This window comes from Oryx dammah, unplaced genomic scaffold, assembly GCF_014754425.2.
Source record: "Oryx dammah isolate SB20612 unplaced genomic scaffold, SCBI_Odam_1.1 HiC_scaffold_17, whole genome shotgun sequence".
Taxonomy (NCBI): domain Eukaryota; kingdom Metazoa; phylum Chordata; class Mammalia; order Artiodactyla; family Bovidae; genus Oryx; species Oryx dammah.
This window is the reverse complement of record NW_024070201.1, coordinates 39,628,849-39,643,658: the sequence shown is the minus strand read 5'-3', so window position 1 is coordinate 39,643,658 and position 14,810 is coordinate 39,628,849. Positions and strand designations below refer to the sequence as shown.

The window sequence follows — 14,810 nt, the reverse complement described above, 5'->3', positions numbered from 1 at the left end:
ATGTAATACTTTTAACCCTTCTCCCTAAAAGGAAACATTTAAGTATGAACAACAAAATATCTTCCCTAGCAAAGACGGAGGCAGAGACTCTTTAGATACTCCTCTAGACCACACAAATCTGGAGGTGGGTGTGGGAGGAAACTGGATTAGAATGGATTACAACAAGAGAAGATCTTGTTCCCCTGATCATCTGCCCTGGGAGGGAAGAGGGGAGACCCTGGGGATAATCTCAGTGGCCTGTGACACAGACCACACCAACAGAAGCACCAGAACCCCAGGCATTCTTGCCTGGCTGAGTCTAAAGCGGCTGACAACTGTGTCTTTCTATCCTTAAAACGTTACCCCTGCTACTGATTCTCTGCAGGGTTCTCTATTCCTCTGCCAGATGACTCCAGTAAGAGCCACTAATTTTAAAGCTTCACTTCTACATGCAGCTGACACTCAGCTACCATGCTCAGGTGAGGAAATCCCCCTGCTAATCTTTACAGTTCATTCCTAGGTAGGCATCTGACGGATAGGTAAGCAAGTCACCTGTCTTCAAGAACTTGGGGCACATTCCCCCATGGCTGGATCAGAGACTATTTGAATAGAATCATCCATGGGATCCTCAAAAACATCCTCACCCTCAGTCCATGATGTCACAAACCAAGACTGAGGTCTGCCAACCTCCCCCAGCCCCATACCTTCCTGGCTCACCTAGAGAAGTATTCGTCCACTCCTACTCTCAGCAAGTAGGGACCCTGAAGGACACGGCCACTGGCAGCCTGGTCTTCAAAGGCCACTGCTCACACCCTGGAGTTCCTGAGGGAGACATGCAATGAGAATTCTCACTTAAGTCTCTGAGCCCAGGAGCCATGCCATTTTATCTCACATGTTCTTTTCATCCTGAGAGCACACTCTGTATTCAGTGGTTAAAGAAGTCTCAAGAGGCTGTATCTAGCTTTTCTCCACATCCCCTGATCCTGCTGCTTTGATGTGGTCAAACCTCCAGTGACTGATTGGGAGACAGACCCTTTGTAAAACCCTCTTCATGACCTCCTGGGGCCTCCCATTTTGTTCCTTAGATAGTGTATCAGTTTCCCTAGGGCTGCCTGCCACACCTGGGTGACTTAAAACAAGAGAAACTTATCCTCTTACTGTTATGGAGGCCAGAAGTCCAAAATGAAGGTGTCTTTCAGGCAATGCTTCCTCTCAGGCCCCTAGAGGAGGGTGTTTGCTGGCCTCTTTCAGCTTCTTGTAGCCCCAGGCGTTCCTTGGCTGTGCTGACACTCCAGTGAACTTCTTTCTCCCATCTGTCTTCACAGCGTCTTTCCTCTGTGCTTGTCTGATTTCCTCCTTCTGGCTCTCTCTCTTCTAATAATCTGCTTATTTTTGGCTGGCTAGGTCTTCGTTGCTGTGCATGGGCTTCCTCTAATTGTGGTGAGTGGAGGCTGCCCTTCCTTGCTGTGCACGGGCTTCTCCCTGTGGTGGCTTCTCATTGCAGAGCACAGGCCCTAGATGCACGGGCTTCAGGGGTTGCAGCTTGTGAGCTCTAGAGCATGGGCTCAGCAGTTGTGGTACAGGGGCTTTCGTTGCTCTGCAGCATGTGGAATCTTCCTGGACCAGGGATCAAACCTATGTTGTCTGCATTGGCCAGGCAGATTCTTATTCACTGTACTGCCAGGGAAGTCCTCATCCTTCTCTTAACAACACTGGCCTTACTGGATTAGATGCCCATCCAGTATGACCCAATGTGCTATTTTAACATTGCTAATTACATCTGCAATGTCTTCATTCCCAAATAACATCACATTCTAAGGTTCTAGGGGTTAGGACTTAAATATTTTTTTTAGGAGATACAATTCAACCTATAACAGATAGTATTCACAGTTGGGGAATGTGAAGATTTGCCCAGTGAAAGCCTCTTCCAGCTTGAATTTTACCTTAATTTGACTTGAAATGCTTAGTTTACCTCTATCCTGGGTTTTAAACCTATACAACAACAACAACAACAAAGGAAAGTAGCAAGATAAAACAGAATGCAAAAGACAGATGACAGATACAAACACAGTTTATGAAATCTGTCTGAATGGAACACACAGACTCCAATTTTCTGTCCATTATCTTAGTAGTTACTCTTTTACTATTCTTTTAATGGTTACCCTAGAGGTTACAACATGATTCCCTGATTTATCAAAGTCCAGGATAAATCGTTACTTTTACTTCATCCCAGACAATGCCTGGATCTTAGAACTTAACTTCATTTACTCACTTCTCAATTTAAATGCTTTTGCTTTAGTGCATTTTAATTTGATTTATATATTTGTGAACTCTGTAAGACACCATTATTGTCATTTTATGTAGTCAGTATTCTTTTAGATACACCCAGATATTTACCCTTTTATTTGTTCTTCTTCCATCTGGAAAAACTTTCTTCCTGCCATACACTTTAGTATTTCTTTCTGTTTGGATCTGCTATTTATTAATGATTTTTCTCAGTTGTGTTTTTTTATTGAAAATTCCATTTTCAATTTGTCTACTAGAGTGGAGTATTCCGGAGTCCCAGATCAAGCAAGGGGGGTTTACTGGGGGCCCGAGTTTGGTGCTGCCTGAACTTTTTCTGGCTGTGCTGGACCCTGGTTGCTGCGAGTGGACTTTCTCCCCGCTTGTGGTGAGCGAGGCCTGCTCTCAGCTGGGGCGCACGGGCTCACTGCGGGGGATCCTCTTGCTGTGGAGCACGGGCTCTAGGGCACTCAGGCTTCTGCGGTTGTGGGTCACCCCTGTGGCATGTGGGGTCTTTCAGGACCAGGGATCGAACCCATGTCCTCTGTATTGGCAGGCAGATTCTTAACCACTGGGAAGTCCCAGGTGCTGCCTGAACTTTTGTCTGAAAAAAAGTGAAAGTATTAGTCACTCAGTGGTGTCTGAGTCTTTGCAATCCCATTGACTTGTCACTTGTCAGGCTCCTCTGTCCATGAGATTCTCCAGGCAAGAATCCTGGAGTAGGTAGCTATTCCCTTCTCCAGGGGATCTTCCTGACCCAGGGACTGAACCCAGGTTTCCTGCATTGCAGGTGGATTCTTTACTGTCTGAGCCATTGTCTACCTATCCTTGTTAGGTTGGTAGGTGGGTTAGGTTGGTAACTGCCCTGCTCAACCTCTTGGCTTCTCAGCTGCTACCTCTGAAACTGGCAGGGGCCTCTCAGGGGCAAGTAGTCCCAGGTGACAGGCTCACCTCTCTGGGGTTCGTCCTTCTCCTAGATCTCGGCCTTATACATTCTGTTAGCTTTCCAGTGCTCTCAAGTAGACTTATTTTACATTTTGTGCAGCTTTTCCAGTTGTTCTCAGTGGGAGGCTTGGCCTGTATCACATAGTTGTCTGGTTGTCTGAGAAGCTGAACATCCAACTCCCACATATTTGTTGGGAAGATTCTTAGATGCTGCCACATAACAATTTTGCTTACATCTCATTGATCAAAATTTACTCATCTGACTGCACCTTGCTGGGAAATATAGTCTTTATTCTGAAGGACAATAATCCTAGCTGAAAACTAGATTCTGTATCTCTTTGACAGATTCTAAGGGCTATCATTCTCTCTGTTATTTGCTATGTGATCTGAAGCAAGTTGTTTAAACTCCAAATTTCAAGTTATTAATCTGCATAATGGAGGTAATAATAATATCACTTATGAGTCTCAAATGAGATACTAATAATGAATAGTTATTGAACTAAGGTTTGTTATCTGCTAGGCACTGAGCTGAGTAATTTATTTACACTAACTGTTGGTTATCCCAGCAACCTCTTGAGGAAAGTACTCATTTTGATGAGAAAATAGGCACAGAATGTTTAAATTATAAAGCTATTTGGCTGATGAATGGTGATTTGAACCCCAGAGCTTCACCATGACATGGTCTTGCCTTGTAAATCACAAAGCCCTACCTGTTGGAACTGTTGAGGAAAGATGAGGGGACTGGGATAGGAACAACGTTGGGTGGCTGAGAGCTGCATGTGCTTAGCTAGAAAAATGGTCCTCTGTGGGAAGGTCTGGGGGCAAAAGTGGCCTACTTGGAATGGATTTTTGCGTAACACGGGCCATTAGTCATCAGTTTCATCTTTCCCAAGGGTTAGATGATCAGAACAACTCAACTCACAGCTAAATCAAACGTGGGAGTTGGAGAAGGAGACCATAGAGATAAAGGGGAGCTTCCAGAGCATGCAATCCCATGGCTTCATTTTTAAAAATCACCCATTTTATGATGTGTGTAAATTGTTATTGAAGTAAAATGTACATAAAGAAAATTGCTCAAATTATTAAGTAAATGCTCTACGGATTTTTAAAGTAAATCCCCCCAATTAACCAGTATCCAGATCAAGAAACAGAGCATCACCAGTTCCAGTAGCCTCTCTCATATTAACATCTTCCCCCCTGCCCTGTTATAGAAACTATTGCTCCCAAGCCTAATCATTAACCTGACTCCAACACCGGAGACTAGTTTTGCTATTTATGAACTTCATATGAATAGAATGATACAGCATATGCTCCTTTATGTCTGAATTTTTTTCACTCAACATTATATTGTGAAGGACATTCCTATTGCTGCTTATAGTTGCAAATTATTCATTCTTATTGTTGTATAACATTCCATTGTCTGACTATTCCAATTTATCAATTCAACTGTTAATAGGTGTTTAAATGGTGCTGCTATAAATTTTCTAGAACATGTATCCAGGTAAACAAATGTGCTCATTTTGTTGGGCATAATCCAGATCGAAATTATTGATGATAAGGTAAGTGGGGTGTCCAGTGAGTAGGAACTATCTTGACTTTACTTTATTGATTATGGAAATGAAATACAGAAGGGCAGATATTTGTCCAAGGTCATCTAGCCACTGAGCCAGGACTCGAATGTGGGTTCTCTTCTCCCAGGGCGGTTGGCTTAGATCTAGATTTTGAAGAGACTGATGAGAGAGTTAGTAGTCTCGCAACACACATATCTTATGAGCCGTCCTCATCATCTAACCACTGGATAAGATGAAACCGATGACCAAGCATGAGAGAGGCAGCTAGCTCGTCAGCGCAGCCATAAGTGTAAAAGCCAAGTGAGACTGGAGTGAGCTGGTGCAGGTCCTTCTTTGCATCTTATTAATCAAACAACAGCCTGTGGTGTATGTCCCTGATTAAGCTAGATTTAAATTCAGTCTACTTCAGTGCCAGGCACCATGAAAGCTGCCTTCCAAAATATTACTGATTTAATTTTGAACAAATTCATATCATAAGGATATGATATCAAATTCTGGCATATGAATTGCCAGAACAATTCATATCCATAAGGACTATAATATCAAGAGAGTATATGAAATCTATAAGAAAACCACAATAATTTAGAATAGTGTTTTTCAAACAATCCACAGTGAAGGTTCAATCCATTGCAGATCACCATTTTTGTAATATACAATAAAAAGGAATAAATGTAAAACTGCACTGTTAAATTGTATAGAAGTTTCTAAACACTCTTAGTTTCTATCTGTAGATCAAGGACTAATAGCAGTTTGCAGACAATACTGGTCTTCAGACAACACTTTGAGTAACACTGATTTATATATAATTCACCATCCGGCAGCTTCCTTGGTGGCTCAGATGGTAAAGCATCTGCCTGCAATGTGGGAGACCCGGGTTCGATTCCTGGGTCGGGAAGTTCCCCTGGAGAAGGAAATGGCAATCCACTCCAGCACTCTTGCCTGGAAAATCCCGTGGATGGAGGAGCCTGATAGGCAGCAGTCCATGGGGTCGCAAAGAGTTGGACACAACTGAGCGACTTCACTTTCACTTTCATTTTCACCATCCATTCCACCTGGGCTTTCAAGAGAGATTGAGAATTATCTAAGAGGCAGAAAATTTGAATAAAAAAACAGCTGCACGATTTGGAGACCTTGGAGGTCATTCACACCTGTATAGGTTACTGTCACATTAACAGGACTTTAACAGTCCTTGCCTTTATCAGCATAAACTATTCCAAAAAATTCTTGCACAGAAAGATAAAAGGTACAAATAACTTCATCATTTAAGGTCTTCATCCACAATCTCATTGAAATGAACATAAAACCCTTAAACTTTTCAATAGATAGCATTAAAGACTATTTACTCTCCGAGACACTTTGAAAGTCTTACCTTGTGTCCAACAATCCTAAACTAGTCTATCACAATCCTTAGTCAAAATTAATCAAACACTACATCAGGAAGCAATGGTTAGAACTGGGCATGGAACAACAGACTGGTTCCAAATAGGAAAAGGAGCACGTCAAGGCTGTATATGGTCACCCTGCTTATTTAACTTATATGCAGAGTACATCATGAGAAATGCTGGGCTGGAAGAAGCACAAGCTGGAATCAAGGTTGCCGGGAGAAATATCAATAACCTCAGATATGCAGATGACACCACCCTTATGGCAGAAAGTGAAGAGGAGCTAAAAAGCCTCTTGATGAAAGTGAAAGAGGAGAGTGAACAAGTTGGCTTAAAGCTCAACATTCAAAAAGCTAAGATCATGGCATCTGGTCCCATCATTTCATGAGAAATAGATGGGGAAACAGTAGAAACAGTGTCAGACTTTATTTTGGGGGGCTCCAAAATCACTGCAGATGGTGATTGCAGCCATGAAATTAAAAGACACTTACTCCTTGGAAGGAAAGTTATGACCAACCTAGATAGCATATTGAAAAGCAGAGACATTACTTTGCCGACTAAGGTCCGTCTAGTCAAGACTATGGTTTTTCCAGTGGTCATGTATGGATGCTGGACTGTGAAGTTGGACTGTGAGTTGGACTGTGAAGAAAGCTGAGCACCAAAGAATTGATGCCTTTGAACTGTGGTGTTGGAGAAGACTCTTGAGAGTCCCTTGGACTGCAAGGAGATCCAACCAGTCCATCCTAAAGGAGATCAGTCCTGGGTGTTCTTTGGAAGGACTGATGCTGAAGCTGAAACTCCAATACTTTGGCCACCTCATGTGAAGAGTTGACTCATTGGAAAAGACCCTGATGCTGGGAAAGATTGAGGGCAGGTGAAAAAAGGGATGACAGAGGATGAGATGGCTGGATGGCATCACTGACTCGATGAACATGGGTTTGAGTGAACTCCAGGAGTTGGGGATGGACAGGGAGGCCTGGTGTGCTGCAATTCATGGGGTTGCAGAGAGTCGGACACGACTGAGTGACTGAACTGAACTGAACTGAACTGAACCCTTACTGAATGATCTGACTTAAACCAGATTTCAAAACTTATAAATACCCCTACTCTCCTCTTCCTCAGTCCAAGATGCTACTAAGACTCCACCAAAGTGGGACTCTCCTTACCATTGCATACAATGAACTCAGTTTTGCTTTATAGCTTATTTTGCAGGTATTTTCTGGGAGCAAGCATCCAACAATCAAAACTTTTCTTTGTTTCTCCATTTAGTCTTGCTCAGTCAATTCCAAACCTCAGTATGCATAAAAATTACCAAAGAGGATTGTATATACAAAAGCATGCATGAGCAGTTAAGAGATCTCCATGTACAAATCTGAGTATGTTGTATTTAGAACTTAAGCCCTGCATGCAGAGATTAGCAGTTGGTGAAGAATAGAGAACCACAGAACTTTTGAGTTGAAAGTGATTCTAGATGCCCAAACATCAGTACCTGAATCAACTACATCAAAATCCCCTGATGTAATTAATTCCTATTTAAAAAAAACAAACCCTATCCCTGGTTTCACTTCAGATGCACCGAATCAGAATTTCTAGAGCACAATCAGGTTTGGGAACCCTTATGCTCTTCTACCACATCATTCTGTAGATGAAGAAAGAGACTCAGAAATAGAAGTAAACTTGTCCAAGATATCACAGCTGTTGAGCTGTGTGTCTCATGATTCCTTGTTAAGAGTTTCAAGGATGGAGAGCAGATTCTGGAGATGTAGCAGCCATCAGACTGCAGTCACTTCCTATGGTGGGCTCTGAAGAAGCTCAGTCATCTAGCAGTATCTACTAGATAAGAGGAAACAGATAAAGTATAATTTTCAAAACAGGTAAAATTATGACTCTTAAGCAAAGACAAGAAGAACACCGAGAATCTGTGGACCACCTTGTTAAATTTATGTTCTCAGGAATTGTTAATCTGCTCGAGCACTGGCAGATGGGTTATTACAAGGCTTTAGGAGCATGTGCTAGGAAGGAAGCAGAAGTGTTCCTCCTGAGAACTACAGGTGGGCCCTTGAAAGAGGTTCTAAGTCCAGGCAGCTACTCCCAAGGTTCTTCATTATTCGGACCACAAGGTTTCTCCAACACACTTATTTGTTCCATTGTTTTGCTTCTCTACTCATCAGTGAGTGAGAGCTAAGTCACTTCAGTCGTGTCCGACTCATTATGACCCCACGGATTGTGGCCCGCCGGGCTCCTTTGTCCATGGGATTCTCCAGGCAAGAATACTGGAGTGGGTTGCCATGTCCTCCTCCAGAGGATCTTCCCAACCCAGAGATTGAACTGCCTCTCTTATGTCTCCAGCATTGGCAGGCGGGTTCTTTATAACTAGTGCCGCTTGGGAAGTCCAGGCATCAGCCTCCCTGTCGCTAAAAAAAGGATGCCCCCAATCTGGAGTCTGCATGATCACCACTAAGTGCTGGACTTCTGACAACAGTGTTTAGCTTAGATCAGGTTCTTGATGGAGACCATCTGATTGGCTGTTCTCCAGTCAAGCATTAGGGCCCTTTGAATCATGTGATCACTCAGCATCAATCAGCAGTAGCTACTTGGAGGAAACAGTTTGGGTGGGTGCGTGTGTATTTGGCGGGAGGGGGCGGGGAGGAGGGTGTGTGTGTGTGTGTGTGTGTGTCAGATTCAGGTAGGGGAGTCTAAGTGAGAACCTCAGCTTGGCCAAGCACTATAAAACGTGCCTTTAATCATTTCCAGCAAGAGGCCTTGAAATGGGGACATTTGTGCCCCACCCCCCACCCCGTTGGCCCAAATGAGTGTGGTTGTCACTGTTGCTTTTAATTAGGCAACATAAGTTTGGGGGGGGCGGGTTGGAGCCCCCACAGGAGCCGACAACCACATCTTCCAATTCATATTTCCACCTACATTTGGGATCCTCCTTTGTACAAGCCACTGAACTGCTAGAAACATGGATGCCTCTAGGTGTTGACGAGTGCTCATGAACTTCAAACTTCTCACTCTAGAATGGGGTTGAAGAGGAGGTTGATAGCCATGATAAGGGCAGAACAGCTGGACATGCTGTTCAGGTAGGGCCCGAATACATTTCGGTTCACTTTCTTTCCAGAGCAAGCTCATTCTTTTTCGTGGGCACAAGAGATGGGCCCAATAACTACACTTAGAAATGCAGCAGGTGAAAAGCGAGCTCCTCACCAAGCACCCGGGCCAAATCAGCGGGAGGCAGAGTATAGCAGGTGGGGTCGGTTCAGCGATCACTGAACTCGGGGTTGGAGCGAGGACGTGAGCCGAGTGCAGAGTCGGGGAAGAGCGGCCTCCAGGCTCCAAGGCTCCCAGGCCGAAGGCTCACACACAGCGAAACAGATGAGACCCCACGTCCTGCCAGGCGCAGGTCTGGGGCATCCTCCCTGCTCCCAGCAGCGGCGGGCGCGGGCCCCGAGCGCTCAGCTCCTTGCAGGGCGGAGGGCGGCGCGAGGGAGGGAGAGAGGGAAGGGAAAGGCGAGCGTGAGCTGCCTCGAATGCTTGGAATAATTCCGCTTCCGTTTGGAAAGCCGCAGCCTCAGTCCCGCCGCGCCCGCCGCGTCCGCCCAGCGCCAGCTCCGCGTCCCGACCGGCCCGCGGCCGCCCGCTCTGCCGCCATGGCCACCTCCCCGCAGAAGTCGCCGTCTGTCCCCAAGTCCCCCACTCCCAAGTCGCCCCCGTCCCGAAAGAAAGATGACTCCTTCTTGGGGAAACTCGGAGGGACTCTGGCCCGGAGGAAGAAAGCCAAGGAGGGTGAGTGCGGCCCGGGCAAGGCCGGGAAGCTAGGGGGCCGAAGCTCCGGGGGCTGGGCGGGAGCGCGCCGCGGGTGCCCGGCGCCGGGGAGGGGGGCGCGCGGTGGCGCGGGCGCGCGCTGCCCGGGAACGTCTCGCGGGGCCAGTCCTCGCCGCCGCCCGGCTCGCTGTCGCCTGGGCGCTTTCCCTCCCGGGCTCCGAGGCGGTCGGGTGGGGCAGCCCGGGCCTGGGATCAGGAAGCGCCCGCACTGGCCCAGGGGCCGAGGAGGCGGCCGGGCCCTCCAGCCCGGAGGCGACGGCCTCCCCTAGGCCCGAAGTCCCCGCCTTCTCCGCGCCGAAGGCTGGCAGTTCCCAAGTTTCTGCTGAAACTTTTCTGGGCGCCGTCACTCTCACTTTTTGCCTTCATTGGTCTTTGAAATCAGATCATTTCCTAGTATGCGGTTGCAGCCTTGGCCTCCTGGAGCTCTAGTCCGTCCCCAGGGCTAAGCCGGGCTCTGTAAATGTGTAGATCAACACCAAATGTTTGCTGAATGAATGAGTGGAGCGGTGGCAGTCTTCAGTGAGTGGTCCCACCTTGTGAAAAATGATAAACTCGCACCCTAGGAGGAAACCTCGATTAGACACACACACACTGTAGCATCCTGGGCTCTGACCCTTCTGTGAACTCTAGAGTTAAGGTCTCTTGCAAAAACCATTTCCTTTTTCCCATCAGGGTGAATTGAGGAGAACTTACTTTTTTTCCAGGACAGTTTACATGTAAAATATTTTGTCCCGTGGGCAGATTTTACATCCTGTTTTTTTTTTTTTTCTTAATTGAAGTATAGTTGATTTACAATACTGTGTTTCAGGTGTACAGGATAGTGATTAAGTTTTTCTGCAGATTATATTCCGTTATAGGTTACTTCAAAATAGGAGGTATATTTCCCTGTGCTATACAATATATCTTTGTTGCTTGTCTATATGTAATTGTTTGTATCTGTTATTTGTCCTTCCTCCTTCCCTCTTTGGGGCTTCTCAGGTGGTTCAGTGGTAAAGAATCCACCTTCCAATGCAAAAGGTGCGGTGTAGGGAAGATTCCCTGGAGGAGGAAATGGCAACCCATCCATTATTCTTGCCTGGGAAATCCCATGCACAAAGAAGCCCTGCTGGGCTACACGGTCCAGTCTGTAGGGTCGAAAGAGTCAGTCCTGCCTTAGCATCTTAACCTCTGCCATGCTGTTTTCTAAAGTGGCCGCACCAATTTACATTGCCTCCAGCAGTGTACGAGGGTTCCCTTTTCTTCACATCCTCTCCAATATTTGTTATATGTAGCACCCTGATTGTTGTTTTGAGCAATGACGTGACCATTTGGGAAAAGGCCTAATGATGGGTGTGTAGGTAGAAGTTGCTTAGTTAAAAAAAAAAAATTTTTTTTTAGACTCCTCTGTGTTTTGGGAATAAACCTTTTTAAATTAGTGATGTGATATGTAAAATAAGTTTCACATTCCTGACTTATTCCAAACCATGAAAACTCAGTGGAGAATTATCAAACATGACACACAGAACTAGACTTCTGATTCTCTATATTGAATTGAGAAGCAGCAAAACACATCCCTAAAAATGTTTCCTCCGAAGTGTGGTTACTTTGGTAAACCATTGTGGAATAGTGTGCTTTTGTTGTTGTATAGTTGCTAAGTTGTGTCTGACTTCGTGACCCCATGAACTATAACCTGCCAGGCTCCTCTGTCTATGGGATTTCCCAAGCAAGAATACTGGAGTGGGTTGCCACTTCCTTCTCCAAGGGATCTTCCCGACCCAGGGATCGAACCTGTGTCTTCTGCCTTGCCAGGCTGATTCTTTACCGGTGAGCCACATATATTGTGCAATACATGTGGCTTCCAGAGTGTTTTTCTAGGCTATCCCTGTAACTTTCCTATGGTGTTCTCAATATGGGCTCTCCAGCTTGAGACTGGGCAACTCAGAGTTACTGAAGCTCATGACCTGTCAGAAGTGCTCACCCCACTTTGCCAACTCTTTAGAAAAGTTTACTTTATATTGAGCCCGAAGTTGGTTTCTCTGTATCTGCTACTGTTCTGTTCATGCAGCCAGGAGGAGTGGGATGGTGGCTCTTCACTTTCTCCAAGTGGACCTGCTTTGTGGATCCCTTGACCCTTCCAAACATCCTCTTTTCCTGTAGCTGGTTCTCACAGATGAACTTCATGGCCCTCTGGTTTCCTGTCTTTTCAGTTTCAGTCAGAGTACCTACAGGAAACACAGGAACAAATTAGTTGCGATTTTAAAACTAATGTGGTAAAGAACCTTCTGTGTAGGTTCTTAGGTTCGCCTTTCAGAGTCTACTTGCCAAAGGGTCACCATTCACCTTCCTTCCTCCAGAGCTGTCTTCAAGACTTGCTCTTTCCAAGAACACCATCCTGAATGGTATCTGCCAGCTGAAGGTGCCCTAAATTAGGCCTGCAGCAATGGTTATTCCTTTATTTTATCCACTTATTTATTATCCTTAGAGTTTTTATATTTTGTCTGATGCCCAGACTGTACCATTTTGGCTCCCGGAGGCTGTCCAGTGTAACTGGGGAAGTAGATGTTTGGTTTCTAGCATGAGAGGAAGTCTCAGTATTGCTGAGCAACCCTTCTCTCCTAATCAGCTTGCATCCTCATTTTCCAACAGACCTGTTTAAACCCTTGTCACTCAGTCTCTTCCCCAGACTTTGAGATAGAAAATTCAGTGCCAGATCTAGACACACCCGCTTCGTCCACAATTTTTGTTAAGGAAGTATGTTAGCATTGCGTTGCCATTTTCCCAGAGTATAACAAAAAGCTCTCTGCATTGCATGCTCCCATGTAACTTGCACCTTTCTGGTAAGACAAACAGGCACTGTGCTTGCAAATTTCTCCTCTGACACCACTCTTATGAAAATAATGATAAATAATAGCTAATGCCCCTTGAGAAAAAAATTTAAGTGCCAGAACTTTTTGAATTTTCTTCACACTCCCTACCCCTCAGTCCCATCTATATCTAAACCTTTCCTTTCCTGTTTGCTCCTGTCTTTGTCCCTTCCAAGGAGATCCCTTCTTCCCTTGCTCAGGAGGCCCTTCATTTCCATTCTTCCCAGACTCAGTGTAGCCATACCCTTTCTCTCCTACCCCTAGTCTTTTTCATGCTGCTTAATTCCCCTAACATCTGCAAGTGTGCTTGAGTCTTTGCCATTTGTAGACACTCTCCCGATGCTGGTTTCCTCTCAAGCTGCTCCGCAGAGGCTTTGGAAGAGCCATCTGTACCGGCTTCCCCTTTCTTAGCTCCTAGTCACTTCCCGGAGCGCTATACCCATTCTTTCACCAATTATATATTGAGTTGCCTACCATATGCCAGGCATTGCATTAGGTACTGGGGTATGGCAGGGAAAGAACACACAAAAATCCCTGCCCTCACAAGCTTTCCTTCTAATAGGGAAGACAGATCACAAACAAGACAGTGAGTGGATAAAATTTGTGTTATAATGGTGATTAGTGCAAAATAAAGCAGGGAAAGGAGAGATGGAGTGTTGTAGGGTGAGGGAGGGGGGATGGTTGGCAGTTTTAAGTAGGGCGGCTAGAGAAGGCCTCACCAAGAAGGATTTACTCGGGTAAAGTCCTGAGGAAGTGAGTGAGAGCTGTATGTGTATCTTGGAGAAGAGCACTGTAGGTGAGGGAATGGCCGATGCCAAGACTCTGAGATGGCAATGGGCCTGGTGTGTTGAGGACAACTGTGGAAGGTGGTGAGGTCTCAGGGGTACTTAGAGTGAAGGGCTGTGTAGGGTCCTGGAGGCCTTTACTCAGAGTGACATGGGAAGGTCTTAAAGATTTTTTGTACTGAGGAATAGCGTGATCATGCTTCTGTTTTAACAAGATGGCTCTGATGGTGATAAGTGGCTAAGGGGGCAGGGTGGCAGCAGAGAGATGATCTATGAGGCCACTGTAGTGATCCAGCTAAGACATGGTGGTCTGGTGCTGAGTGGTAGCAGTGGAGGGGTGATCATTCAGTTCTGGATATAGTTTGAAGATATAGTGGATAGGATTTATTGAAACACTGGAAGGGAGATGAGAGAGTAGAATCAAGATGACTCCAGGGTTTGAGTTTGAACAACTGGAAAGGTGGAACTGACTTAGCTGAGTTGGAGAATTCTACAGGAAGAGCTGGTTTGGAAAGAAAGGGCAGGACTCTGTGTTGGATCTATTTAATCTGAGGTGCCTCTTGGATTTCCCAGAGGCCATATTGAGTTCACAGCTGGTTTTAGCAGTCTAGTCTGGAGAGGGATCTGGGCTGGAGACACTCTGTGTAGGTGTATTTAAAGCCAGGAGAGTGAATGGGATCATCAAAGGAGCATGGGACATACAAGAGGTCTAAGGACTCTCCAACGTGTAGAAGGTGGGAATGCAGAGGAACCAGCGAGAGAGGCTGGAGAGGAGTGGCCAGCATGATAGCAGGGAAACTGGGAAGGCATGGACTCCTAGAAGTCGATTGGAGAATTTGTTTCCATGATTTACACTTCACTGAATTGATGCTTTTGAACTGTGGTGTTGGAGAAGACTCTTGAGAGTCCCTTGGACTGCAAGGAGATCCAACCAGTCCATTCTAAAGGAATCAGTCCTGAATATTCATTGGAAGGACTGATGCTGAAGCTGAAACTCCAATACTTTGGCCACCTGATGCAAAGAACTGACTCATTGGAAAAGACCCTGATGCTGGGAAAGATTGAGGGCGGGAGGAGAGGGGGATGATAGAGGATGAGATGGCTGGATGGCATCACCGACTCGATGGACGTGAGTTTGAGCAAGCTCCAGGAGTTGGTGATGGACAGGGAAGCCTGGTGTGCTGCTGTCCACTAGGT

The 14,810-nt window shown here is 45.7% G+C and overlaps 1 protein-coding gene across 1 annotated transcript in view; it reads left to right on the top strand.

The window, feature by feature from the left end:
* Positions 1 to 9,669: 9,669 nt before the first annotated feature.
* The window catches only part of PARVA (parvin alpha), a 165,399-nt gene continuing 160,258 nt past the window's right edge, over positions 9,670 to 14,810 (top strand). Inside the window, exon 1 of the mRNA XM_040258351.1 lies at positions 9,670 to 9,946. Within this exon, the coding sequence (XP_040114285.1) occupies positions 9,691 to 9,946 (256 nt within the window). The 5' untranslated portion in view covers positions 9,670 to 9,690. The remainder of the gene's footprint in view (positions 9,947 to 14,810) is intronic.